We start from the raw sequence: 13,044 nt of genomic DNA, 5'->3' as shown, positions 1-13,044 counted from the left end.
CAAAAGTAAAAATTTAGAAATTCCCTCTAGCACATCTGGTGAGCAGTCATTAGGAGACACTTCAATTTTGCCTCATCCGAAAGCCCATTCATTTTGCCGAGAAGTGGAGTCATGTAAGTGTGGCGGGATCTAGTGTGCCAAGGACAATAAAAAAGAATGTGTATGATTGATTCAACATTTCCCAAATTACAAGGGCAGAGGCATTCTTTATATGGTATTTGCCTATATCTGCCTTCTGTGACCTTGGATGGAAACACATTGAATCTTGCCAAAGAGATTGCACGACGTTCAGAGGGGTTGATCAGAATACTCAGATAAGGAGCCATTTGCCCATACTTTAGCGGGATAGAGAAATTAAGAGGGGAGCAAATTCTAGAAGCAAGTTCAAAGAGGTTATGTGCCTTAATGTCTAGCATTCTTTGCTTTACCCTTTGATAAACTTCAGGGAATGGATAGAAACTTAAAAAATCCAATGAAAAACCAATTGATTCGATTTTTGATTTAATTTGGCTATACCTTTTAGAAGAACCAGACTCAGATAGCATTCTGGATAGGAGATTGCCTGGTTTCACGTTATAATGTAATTGGAGCCAATAGCGTATGGTTAAAAGCCATGCTCTTGATACTAAGAGCGATTGTCTGGTCTCCAAACATAATGCAGAGTATGGTACAGATTTGGGTAAACCCAGGATAGCCCTCAAAAATTTAGCTTGGATACTCTCAAGGGTGTGATTTATAGAGCTAATCCAGATAGGGCACCCGTACAGGAGCTGTGCCGATACCTTGGCATTAAATACCTTGAGAGCAGCAGGTATATAACGATTGCCCTGACTAAAAAAGAATCGATTGGGAAAAAAAAGATTTTCCAAAGATAATAAAACGAATGCAGCTGGCCTCTATTTGGCCAGATTCTGTGTCAATTTTAATACAATATGGTTAAATGGCCTTGTAGATTTCCCCAATTCAAGTGAATTCACTTATGCTTCAGCCATTGGTTCAAGTGTTATAGATTATTTCTTGGTTCCACTTCACCTCAAGGTCAATGTTATTGATTTTTTGGTTGATGATCTAGGAATGAGTGACCATTTTCCTTTAATACTCAAGCTAGATTTAGGTTCTTTCCAGTACTCCACCCCTGATGTAGAGCTTGAAAATGAATATGAAATTAGGCCTAAAATCATGTGGAATACTACAATTAATCAGAAAATGAGCGAACTACTCTACACGGAGCCGTACAAGAGCTATAGAATCCAACTTTTAAATGAGTCAGATCCGATAGAACTAATTAAGATATATGAGTTATTAATCTCTAGGGTTTCATCCACTTTAGTCTCCTACACTAGTATACCCTCTGCTAAAGGTGGTACAGGGGAGGGATCCCAAACAATATCCCCTTGGTTTGATAGGAATTGTATGGATCTCAAAAATCAGATTAGATCCGTTTACCAGCAATACTGCTATTCAGGGGCTATTCAAATTCCCGATACATATTTTATTCTAAAGAAGCAGCTGAAACAACTGATCCAAGAAAAGCGACATAATTATGCTTCCCGCTTGTGGTATAAACTACTAGCCGCCATAGAACATAAAAATTCTAAGCAATTTTGGGGTATAATCACCAATTCTGCTCAGAAAACTGCCCCTCGCTCTCAGATGGTCATCTCCCCACAAGAGTGGTGCCGCTTTTTCTCCACCTTATATTGCCAGGAGGGTGAAAGTGGTTTAGCATCTTTTACTTTAAATCCTTCAGCAACCACCCCATGGCCTCCTGTATCCACTGAAGAAATTATAGAGCTAGTCTCTCAAAGTAAACAAGGGAAAGCTCCTGGGCCAGATTTGGTATTGTCAGAGATCCTGAAAGTGGACCCTGAATGGTGGGCCCCTATTCTATCCTCATTATTCACAGTGGTGGACCAAACAGGTATAATACCAGCTGAATGGACAAATGCTACTATAGTGCCTATTTACAAAACAGGCGACCATCGTGATCCCTCCAATTTTAGACCTATAAGCCTTTTATCAGTGGGGGGAAAACTTTATGCAAAACATCTTTTAAACAAGCTGCTATCCTGGATGGAAGATCTGGGCCTTCCAGGGTGGGATCAGATAGGATTTCGAAAAGGATCTTCACCAATTGATCACTGTGCTGTTTTAGCTCATCTGATTGACAAGTACACAAGGCTAAAAAATCAAAAATTATATGTTGCTTTTCTGGATCTTAAAGGAGCCTTTGACTCCATTAATAGATCGCTGCTATGGGACAAACTAGTTAAACTCAATATAGACCCTAGACTTCTTACTCTTATTCAGAAATTTTATACAGGCACCACCTGCCAAATTAAATTTACATCTTCGGGGAAATTGACTCCCAAAATTCAGGTCGAAAGGGGAGTGAAACAGGGGTGCATTTTAGCACCCACTCTTTTTAATCTTTTTCTACACGATTTTACCCCCTTTTTGCTTCAGATAGATGGACATTTTTCCATATTCCAGCATTGCTTTATGCAGATGATGCAGTGCTAGTATCCTGCACACCTATTGGACTTAAGCGACTTTTAAATAGAACTTCTGACTATCTGAACTGTAACAAACTTGAACTGAACTCTTAGAAAACCAAAGTTATGGTCTTTTCAAAATCATGGAGCCCAGGTACTTGGTCTATTGGAGGGGAGAAACTGGAACAGGTCAAAAGCTTTAAATACCTTGGAATTCACTTCCACTACAATCTTTGCTGGGGTACTCATCAAAAATTGGTTACCAACTTGGCCCGTGTCACTTTGCAGAGCACCAATCGATCACTGACTATGTGCACATCACATGATTGCTTCACCATGTGTGTCACTGCCAGTCATCTATGAGTGGCCTGAATAACAGCTTATGACTTGTGTGTATGGTGCCGATGTCTCCATCACCACAGGTTCAGTGCATTTCATGAAACCAGGAACCCCTTTTTTACTGTGCTACATTTCAAAACTACCCTTGGGGGCTGGGGATAAGAATAGGCCCTCAGTTTGGCTGTACTTGTCATTGTTGTTGGCAACCTTCAGTCTCGAAAGACTCTGGTATCGCGCTCTGAAAGGTTCCAGGACTGCTTGGAACTTTGTCCTGCCAGGTGATGCCGAGGATGCGTCGGTGGCAGCGCATGTGGAAAGCGTTCAGTTTCCTCTCCTGTTGTGAGCGAAGAGTCCATGACTCGCTGCAGTACAGAAGTGTACTCAGGATGCAAGCTCTGTAGACCTGGATCTTGGTTTGTTCCGTCAGCTTCTTGTTGGACCAGACTCTCTTTCCATTTCCTTGAATGGACCAGCTAAACTCTGCTTTGGATCTCCTTCGTGTAACTTTGCTAAGGCCATTTTGGCAACTAACAGCCCAATCCTGTGCATGTCTACTCAGAAGTAAGTCTCATTATAGTCAATAGGGCTTACTCCCAACCCCTTCAGGTGTGCCAAATTCCTCAGGGGATTGGACACGGGTATGTTTTACAAAATTCAGCAAAGTGTCCTCCCTTAGTGATCCTCTTCATTACACAAACCTTTCTGAGATGAACTTTTATTGAACAGCAGAGGAGAAATAATAGTGGCAAGTGGCAGCCAGGCAAACAGATCGTTAGCAGAAGAATTTCATGATTTTGCAAAGGGCAAGACATGAGATAGCAAAGGCGCCAAAGCAGTTTTTTATCCAGTACCTAAAAGATGCTGCGAATTGAACGGAGCTCTTAGTTTCGGGGCTCTTTTCCACTGATAGGCTTCTACGGCAATGGAATGAAAAGAGGACATGAAATGACCATGCACAGAAGCATCATGCGCTCACAGTTCAATACATGCAGGCAATCTAGACAGGATCCTCTGCAGCTCACCTAGAAAGTAATGAAGTAACAGGTTTTTCCACAGAGTTGCTTCTTTCCCAAGGCTTCTTCCCAGCATCTGGTTTAAAAAAAAAAAAAATTAAGAGCATTGGTTGGATGGTGGAGGCTCTTTTAAAATTGAAAAAAAAACTCTGATTTTCCTTTATGGCTTGCTTCCTTTCCTTAACAAGGACAGATGTTCTAGAGAGATAAACCTAAACAAACAGATCTAGGCTAAGAATAATGAAATGCCTGCTAAATTGGGAAACTATTAACAAAAATGTGAGACTGTTAAAGGAGGCTTCGTTCAGCTGATGCTGAGCAAATGAATTCTGTTTGCTGTGGGCTAAAGAAACAGGAAATTCTGACTTTTGGCTTCTTAACATTCAGTGCAAATTTTCACAAAAATATACAGCTTGAAGCATGTACATGCTTCCTGTTTTGACTCTCAAGTAATATCCAAAGGAGGGACTCTGTAAGGGGGGGAAGAGAAAAACTAATTTCATTGGAATCTAATCAGGTTACTTTCTGTTTGATATCAAACATCCTGCTTTGCTGAGATGGTCACTTCTTGTACTTCTTGTTCAGAAATAGGACACCAACTTGAAATACTTGAAATCTGTGTGCATGTGTTTGTTTAAATTAAGAGAAAATAACAGGTAACAGCAGTGGTTCTCAAAGTGGGGCGTTGGGCCCTGGACTCAGGGGCGGGGGGAGGCAGCAACGCAATCCCCAGGATCATGTCGCTAAGGGGGGGTGCAGGGACTGGCATACACTTACCAGTCCCTGCAGCAGCCTCCTGGGGGTGCAGGGAACTCTGCGCAACCCTCCACAGGGCTCCCCAAGCGTCAGAAAGTGAAAGCAGAGAGATCGCATCCCACTTCCGGTTTGCGATCACGCCCCACTTCCAGAGGAGGGGTGCGATCGCTCCGCTTTCACTTTCTACAGCTCAGGGAGTCCTGCGGAGGGTCACACAGGGCTTCCCGCACCCCTGGGAGGCTCCTGCAGGGACTAGAAAGTGCATGCCAGTCCCTACACCCCTCTTAGGGGCGCGAACCTGGGGATTGCGTCGCTGCCTTCCCCTCCCCGCCCCTGCAAGAACTTAGCGTGGCTCAAACTCTCCCTGAGAGTTTGAGAACTGCTGGGTAACAGGAATGAATACCTGAGGAATTCTGCTGCTGAACAGGGCCTCGTGTAACAGGCGATGGCGAGGTGCTTGCATCTTCCTAAAAAAAAAAAAAAGACACAGTAAACGAAGTTTCAGTTTAACATCTCATTAAAAAAAAGCATTTCCCTATGACTGCTATACTAAGAGCTTTCCTCCTAGTTGTGGCATTCCTACTTTTCAAGATCCACAACAAAGCAATGCCTTGTCCATGATCAAACAGAAAATTCCAGTTTTTCACCTCTCAAAAATAATCAGGTCCCTGATTTTGTCTTTTTGTTTTCTTTTTCTCTCCTGTCCCCTATGGAGCTCAGGATGATGAAAAGCAGTGGTTCCCAAACTGTGGGTCAGGACCCACTGGTGAGTTGTGACCTGATTTTTGGTAGGTCACCAAAGAGTGATGTCAATATCCGGTAACTAATTACCTCAAGCCCTGAGCCTATTAAAAAAATCAGATAGTATAGCTGCTCATTACCCTATAAAGAGCTCAGCTCCTGCAGTTTGCAAGCATGTGTAAATATAGGGAGATAAATGTTTGAGGGTCTCTTTTCTGATTATTGTTACTTAAACAATTAAAATATTATTTCTTTACAGATCTTCTTTTTTAAAAGTCTAGGAAAGCTAGGTGGGACCCGATAGAGTGTCGTTTAAAAAAAGTGGGTCCTCGTGCTAAAAACTTTGGGAACCAGTAATGTACAGGGTTTTCCCCTCTCCCATTATAATGTCACAATCACCTCATGAAATTAGGCTGGGAGAGAAATCGGTCCAAGATTACCCAGTGAGCTTCATGGCTAAGTGGGTTTTTGAATTCAGAGTTGCCAAGTCATGGTTCAACACTAAGTACCCAGAATGGCTCTCAACACTTTTTGTCAGCCAGCCATATTTTGTTTGTTTACATCTCTGAAAATCAACCTACTTTGCTTATCATTCTAATGTCCAGCCAATGGACTGTGCGATCCAGCAGCCAAATCAGGAAACCCTTTTCACATTTGAAAACTCCAGAGCAGTATTTATCAAAATGTGGGTCAGGACCCACTAGGTGGGTCGTGAACCAATTTCAGGTGGGTCCCCGTTCATTTCAATATTTATTTTTAATCTATTAGATTTGATGCTACCATGTAGCCAGGGAGACAGACCAGGGACAGACTGCACTTGCTCCCGGTGTGGAAGGGATTGTCACTCCCGGATTGGCCTTTTCAGCCACACTAGACGCTGTGCCAGAACCACCTTTCAGAGCGCGATACCATAGTCTTTCGAGACTGAAGGTTGCCAATACTATACCATGGTATGCGACTACATCTGGGGAAATGTTACAGATCTGTACTTTTAACAGGCTACTATGTACAGTATATGATTTTAACAATGATAGTCAATGGGACTTACTCCTGGGTAAGTGTGGGTAGGACTGCAGCCTAGGACTGTGATAAATGTTCCTGCTTGAATATGTCAATTCTAATCATGACATCACTTCTGGTGGGCCCTGATAGATTCTCATTCTAAAAAGTGGGTCCTGGTGCTAAATGTGTGAGAACCACTGCTCTAGAATGTGAGTGAACCTTCCACTTACATTTTGGCTTTCCTCTTCTTTTTTGTCTGCTGGCTTGTCTGACTGCGATGCTGCTTTCCTCCTTAGAACAGAATGAAAGAGAGTTTATAAACCAGTCTCTTGGGAAAAGCATTTGCTGCTGTCACAGAGAACTGACCGTGTTGGTTTTTGTCCCTTTTACTTCAGTAGATTATTTTTGTGCATAAAGAAAAGAATCCAAACCAAGTCAGCCCAAATAACAGACAAGGCTCATGAGGCGACACAGGTGGTAAAGGCTGTTGAGTTCAGATAGATCCAGTGGGGTCATTTGGCCCTACGCACTTGCTTCCACACTAGAACCATCTTTCAGAAGAGGGATGTCAAACGTCTTTCATACGTTAGCATTCATGGTGCCTGCTGAGGGCCGGAGGTGACATCATTAAGCAGAAAGTGACATCATTAAGCAGATGATGGCCAGAAAAAAGCCATTTGTTCCCACACAGAAACTCATTAGCCTCAAATGACAGAAGAGAAAATGGGCAAATCCTTTTCATATTTTCAAGATATGAGAGAGACCAAAGCTGGTAGAGCCCAGTTATAATGGGGGCCAGAGAAACTGCTTCCAGGGTTGCATTTGGCCCATGGGCCTTATGTCTGACACCCCTTTTTCAGACCCTCACTAAAGCAAGACTTTTCTGCAATTCACTGGACTTAAAATGGAGATTCCACATATCGCTTTTTAGGGCCCAATTCTATCCAACTTTCCAGCACTGATGTAGCTGCAATGCAGCCCCAAGGTAAGGGAACAAATAGCCCTTTACCTTGAGGAGATCGCCATGACTATCCCCTGAGCACAGGATGCAGCACACACTCACACACACACACCCCATTGGCACAGCTGCATCAGTGCTGGAAAATTGGATAGGATTTGCCCCTTAGTCCTGGGGCATTCCTCTCCTGGGGAGTGTGTGAAATTACAGTATAACTTTCATTATTTTCTTCCATGCATAAATAGCACCTTTTTCCTTGCAAAACAGCACTGTTCGCTGTACTAGAAAAGAAAAATAATAATAATAATAATAATACAGGTATTTATATACCGCCTTTCTTAGTCATCAGATTTCTCCTCAGACTTTATTCAAGGCGGTTTACATAGGCAGGCTATTTAAATCCCTGAAGGGATTTTTACAATTGAAAGAAGGTTCTATCTTTCAAGAACCACAACATTCAGGTGTTACTTTCTTTATCTGGTTTCACATTCTGGCCTCCATCCTCCCACTCTCAGAGCAGATGGAATAACTCGGCTCAGCTTGTCCAAAGTCGCACGGTGTCGGTGGCCTCGAACTGGCGACCTGTGGATGTTATCTTCAGGCAAATGGAGGCTCCACCCTCTAGACCAGACCTCCTGCTCAACAGCAACTTATATGCAATGCAGGCCAACTGTACTGCTGTTCACAGATAATGCAAAACACACCATCCTTCAGTGACTGTAAAAAGGGTTCCGGACCACCAACCTTTTTGCCAGGAGTTTATTCATTTCTTCCATTAGTCCTCCTCCTCCACTGCTCGTTCGATTGGCATCGCTTTTGGAAGCCCCACTGGGACTGGAACCTCCTGATCCATCCTCTGGCTTTTGAGACAGAAATCAGCATTTTAGGGATCCCAGACACTCGGGACTCAGAGCTTGACTTCACAACACAGAAGGCTAAAGCTTGCATGAGCAGGCTGGACTGAATACGATGACATACATTCTAAAGGAACCAAGGGGAATAGCAAAATTCATCAAGCCAGTGGCCACAACAAGCTTCTTACCCGTTGTACTCTCCTTAGTTTGGCACCAGCCAGAGCTGCCGCTAGTCCCGACACTGATCCATCATCAGTGCAACTTCCTCCTGCTGGCAACGGAGGAGGAGGGGGAGGCGCAGTTCCTGTTGGTGGGGGAGGTACTGGTGGCGGTGGGGGAGGTGGCGGTCCACCAGATGAGGTGGGGATTCCAGCAGCGGCAGAGGGGTGACCTGATGGAAGGGCAGGGCCTGAAACATAAACAATAATAATTGTTTAAGAAATCTAAGACATTTTCTTGCACCCTTTACTCCTAGTCTTCCTCTTTTCATTGCCTGCTCCAACGACAGGAGAAAGTTCATTTCTAGGTCCACCAAACAACAGCATTTACCATATAAAAACTGCATTCGTGATCAAAGTGCTCATGGGTATTATCTCACTTATTCTTACTACAAACTTTTATGGCAGATAGTCTTATAACTGCATGTGCAGAACATAAGAACAGCCACACTGGATCAGGCCATAGGCCCATCTAGCCCAGCTTCCTGTATCTCACAGCGGTCCACCAAATGCCCCAGGGAGCACACCAGATAACAAGAGACCTCATTCTGGCACCCTCCCTTGCATCTGGCGTTCTGACATAACGCATTTCTAAAATCAGGAGGCTGTACATGCACATCATAGCTTGTAACCCGTAATGGATTTTTCCTCCAGATGAGGCAAGGAGTTCCACAGACCGACCACACACTGAGTAAAGAAATATTTTCTTTTGTCTGTCCTAACTCTCCCAACACACAATTTTAGTGGATGTCCCCTGGTTCTGGTGTTATGTGAGAGTGTAAAGGGCATCTCTCTATCTACGTTATCCTTCCCATGCATAATTTTGTATGTCTCAATCATGTCCCCCCTCAGGCGTCTCTTTTCTAGGCTGAAGAGGCCCAAACGCCATAGCCTTTCCTCATAAGGAAGGTGCCCCAGCCCCGTAATCATCTTAGTCGCTCTCTTTTGCACCTTTTCCATTTCCACTATGTCTTTTTTGAGATGCGGCGACCAGAACTGGACGCAATACTCCAGGTGTGGCCTTACCATCGATTTGTACAACGGCATTATAATATTAGCCGTTTCGTTCTCAATACCTTTTCTAATTATCCCAAGCATAGAACTGGCCTTCTTCACTGCCGCCGCCCATTGGGTCGACACTTTCATCGACCTGTCCACCACCACCCCAAGATCTCTCTCCTGATCTGTCACAGACAGCTCAGAACCCATCAGCCTATATGTGAAGTTTTGATAGTCGAGGGGGACCAAAGCTGTGGGACTCCTCCTATGGCAGGAGAGGCAATGTCATCTGCAGAAGGGCTTAGATACTGCCTTGAATCTTGTTTTTTCCACCCAAAAGGACCTTAGCCCCCCAAAAGCATCAGGTTCAGCAGGAGGCAAGCTGAGAAATCTGCCTAGGGCATTCCATTAATGTCTAGGTTAGGGCTTTCCAGATCCTGTCCTGTGGGCCAGATGCCCTGCCTTTTCCCTCCCCTGCATGAACGAAGCTTACCATTCTGCAGCGAGCCATCCTTCCCTGCCGCCGATCGCCCCCAGACCAGGTTCCATCACCCCAGCAGCCACTGTGTCCAGATTTCTGGTCAAGCGTGGTGGACTGGAGCTCAGTTTGGGGGAGATTGGTAGCGGGGCAGGATGCCTGCTTCCATGGAATGGTAAGTGCTGGTTGCACCAAGGTTGCATTTCCCATTACGCTGTGGTCTCCAGTTGGAGACCATCATCTAGGCCATCATCTTTCCCAAGGGCTACCTGAGGGGCAGTTCATACTGCATGTTACATTAAGGCTGCAATCTGGTGCAAATGTACCCGGGAGTAAGTTTTACTGAATAGGAGGTGATTTCTTAGAAAACCTACACAGGCTAGCACTCTAATATGCATTTATCTGGGCAATTTTTTAATTCCCTTGTTCAATTTTTACACATTAAACTATTGCAACTCACTCCAAGAGCCTGGCATGAAATGAGCTAGTTCTTTAAATGAAGTCTTAATACATTACAAAATAGGAATAAGTGGTGAGAAAAACACTCTAAACAGTTTTTTTTTTTGTTGTGTAGTCTTAGTGAGGTGAGATTACACCAAGTGTCCTGCGGAGCTCCTGAACTTCAGAGTTTACCACTTTGTACATGTATGTATGTATGTATATGAATTCTACAAGAACTCAGCACCAGTTTCACACTTCTATTCAATGCTAGTTGTGGGGTTCTTTGGATTGTGGCTTCTGGGCCAAATCCCATCCAACTTTCCAGCGCCGGTGCAGCTGTGCCAATGGTGTGTGCGCTGCATCCTGTGGTAGGGGAGCAACCACAGAGGCCTCCTCCAGGTAAGGGAATGTTTGTTTCCTTTCCTGCAGCACCAGCACTAGAAAGCTGGATAAGATTGGGCCCTCAGTCTCTAGTTACATGGCTGTTAACGGCTGGCAGGGAACCTGGACTGCATAATGTACAATTAAGTGCTACAGTTCTACTTTGCTTTGGAAGTTCCAACTCTTTCAAACCAAGTACTTACTCCAGTGGGAAATGGTGGATGAAGTCATGTAAGGAGGGGTCCTCTTGGACAAATTCACCTCGGATGCAGCAGCATAATGAAGAGGTAATGAAACAAAGTGCGACATGGATTGATATAGCTGGTGTGGAGAATGAGGTGACAGTTGAGAGGGCTGAGGAAAAGCCTGGATGAAGGACCCAGCAGGGATGGTTATAATGGGCAAATGTGAAACAGGCACTGCTTCCAGGTACGAGAAAAAGGACTCGTCTGTTCTCTTCACCTGGGTCCTAGAGGGCTTGAGAGGAATTTGTGTGGCTACGTGTTCTTCATGGTGGCCATTCAGACCTACTTGAGGTACATTTGCAGAGGCATCTTGGACCACTTTATCTGTAGGCCCTTGGATTCCACCATTCTGGGCAGGAATCACAGGAAGGACTACTGGAATATGAGGCTGCAGGATCAACCCCTTTGGCACAGGGGGTGTAAAGGTTACAGGAGGAGAGGATGACTGAGGAGAATATGAGAGAGAGGAACGCCTCATTGGCTGATGAGGGGTGAAGGGGGAACAGGAAGCAGGGGCAGGGGGTGGGGACAAGGAGAACTGCTTGGTGCTCCGTGTAGTAGTCCTGTGGCCTGGCCAGGCTGGAGAAGAGGAAGGGCCAGGAGATGGCGAGGAATCAGAGGCAAACTGTTGATGGCAAAGCAGAGGGGATTCTCTGGCCCCACAAGGGGAGCCGAAAGGGGCTTTGCCAAAGGGTTCAGGGAAAGAAGGAGATGCCGACGACGAGATAACTTTGGAATAAGGAGGTGGAGGTGGAACAGCACCAGTGGAAGAGGAGGCATTGTAGTTACTGTAGTCAGGAGGAGGAGACTGGCAGTGGAAAGGGGAAGAAGACACTTTTATCTGAAGGGTGGAGACTAAAAAGAACAGGAAAAAAAAGGGAAAGAAAAGAATAAAATGGGTATGAACTGAGGAATGAAAGAAGGCAGCATGCTGAGGGAAAGGAGGGACTTAAATAAACCAATTAAAAGCCAACACTTAGGGAAAAAACCCCACAAAGTTAGTGCAGACATTGGGTTTCTGGATGTCCAGATGAAACTAGAAGAGCTACACACACACACACACACACACACACACACACACACACACACACACACACACACACACAGAGCACAGGCTTCTCTGGAGCAGACCCCAGGTTGTGGGACTTCCTGTCCCAGGAGATCTGTCTGGCCCCCACTGAGGATTTTTTATTTTGCCAGTGGAAGACTTTTTGAAGGCGGTTTATGATTTGGCCTGATGTCTCCACAGTGTTTGTTCAGCTGTTTTTACCTCCTCTGCTGTTGTCAACTGTTTTACTGTCCTATGTTGTAAATTTCGTATTTTCAATTTTGTTGTAAGCCACTTTGAACATGCAAGAAAAGCAGAGCATAAATAGTTTAAAGAAAGAAAACTTCCGTGCTTCTAACATTACCCCCTGCCTTTCAATAGGGCTGGGCTGTTTGTGCTATATCTGTATGCTAATACAAGACAGAATGTGAAAGAGATATGAAATGTAACCAAAGTAGATTTAAAATTCATGTCACATGCTATTTTCAGCCCAGGTTGGTTTAATTTTTGGGTGTCAAAATGCAACTGAAATCCCACTGTAGTCTGAACTGAGTTTCAAGGGTCTGTTCCTTGAACTTCAACAGCATACGCACAATGACCCTCCTACATTCCATTATGGATTTGTATCACTGTCTGACTGAGAAGTTTTGAAGTCACAAAATAATTATAGCAATATGTATTAGGTCAACCTGTTCCCATAAGAACAGAGGGAGCAGCCAAAGATTAGAGGAGACAAGCAGGAGGAAAGGCTGGGTCTGCGTTGCTTCAAGAAGCAAGATACATGCCTGTGGTTGAGGTTCTTCTTTCCAGAGATTCTTGGCGCTGCTGCTGCTGATCCATTGCCTGCCTAAAACATAGGTTGAGAAAGAATTCAGTCTTAGTTCTGATGCAAGAAGTTCTATAGATTAATTACACGCTGGGTAAAGAAATATTTTCTTTTGTCTGATCTAACTCTCCCAACACTCAGTTTTGGTGGATGTCCCCTATTAGATGAGGTCCTACTCTCCCCTTCATATGTTTGCTGAATGTGGGGAGCGTTTTGTGAAATGAGAGATTGTGCATTTGGTGATGCATGT

General features: G+C 44.3%; 1 protein-coding gene across 7 annotated transcripts in view; it reads right to left on the bottom strand.

Annotated features, from left to right (window-relative positions):
* The window catches only part of EVL (Enah/Vasp-like), a 173,922-nt gene that overhangs the window by 5,997 nt on the left and 154,881 nt on the right, over nucleotides 1-13,044 (bottom strand). For 4 of the 7 annotated variants that reach the window (XM_066629016.1, XM_066628997.1, XM_066629005.1 and 1 more), the window contains 8 exons: nucleotides 12,754-12,815; nucleotides 10,879-11,775; nucleotides 8,347-8,567; nucleotides 8,049-8,164; nucleotides 6,577-6,637; nucleotides 5,007-5,070; nucleotides 3,857-3,923; nucleotides 3,686-3,748 (listed from right to left, as the gene is read on the bottom strand). In XM_066629016.1, the coding sequence (XP_066485113.1) occupies nucleotides 3,686-3,748; nucleotides 3,857-3,923; nucleotides 5,007-5,070; nucleotides 6,577-6,637; nucleotides 8,049-8,164; nucleotides 8,347-8,567; nucleotides 10,879-11,775; nucleotides 12,754-12,815 (1,551 nt within the window). The remainder of the gene's footprint in view (nucleotides 1-3,685; nucleotides 3,749-3,856; nucleotides 3,924-5,006; nucleotides 5,071-6,576; nucleotides 6,638-8,048; nucleotides 8,165-8,346; nucleotides 8,568-10,878; nucleotides 11,776-12,753; nucleotides 12,816-13,044) is intronic. The other 3 variants (XM_066629026.1, XM_066629043.1, XM_066629052.1) reach the window with 3 other exon arrangements.

This window comes from Tiliqua scincoides, chromosome 1, assembly GCF_035046505.1.
Source record: "Tiliqua scincoides isolate rTilSci1 chromosome 1, rTilSci1.hap2, whole genome shotgun sequence".
NCBI classification, from domain to species: domain Eukaryota; kingdom Metazoa; phylum Chordata; class Lepidosauria; order Squamata; family Scincidae; genus Tiliqua; species Tiliqua scincoides.
Note: the sequence above shows the minus strand (reverse complement) of the source record. Positions and strands in the feature narration are given on the sequence as shown.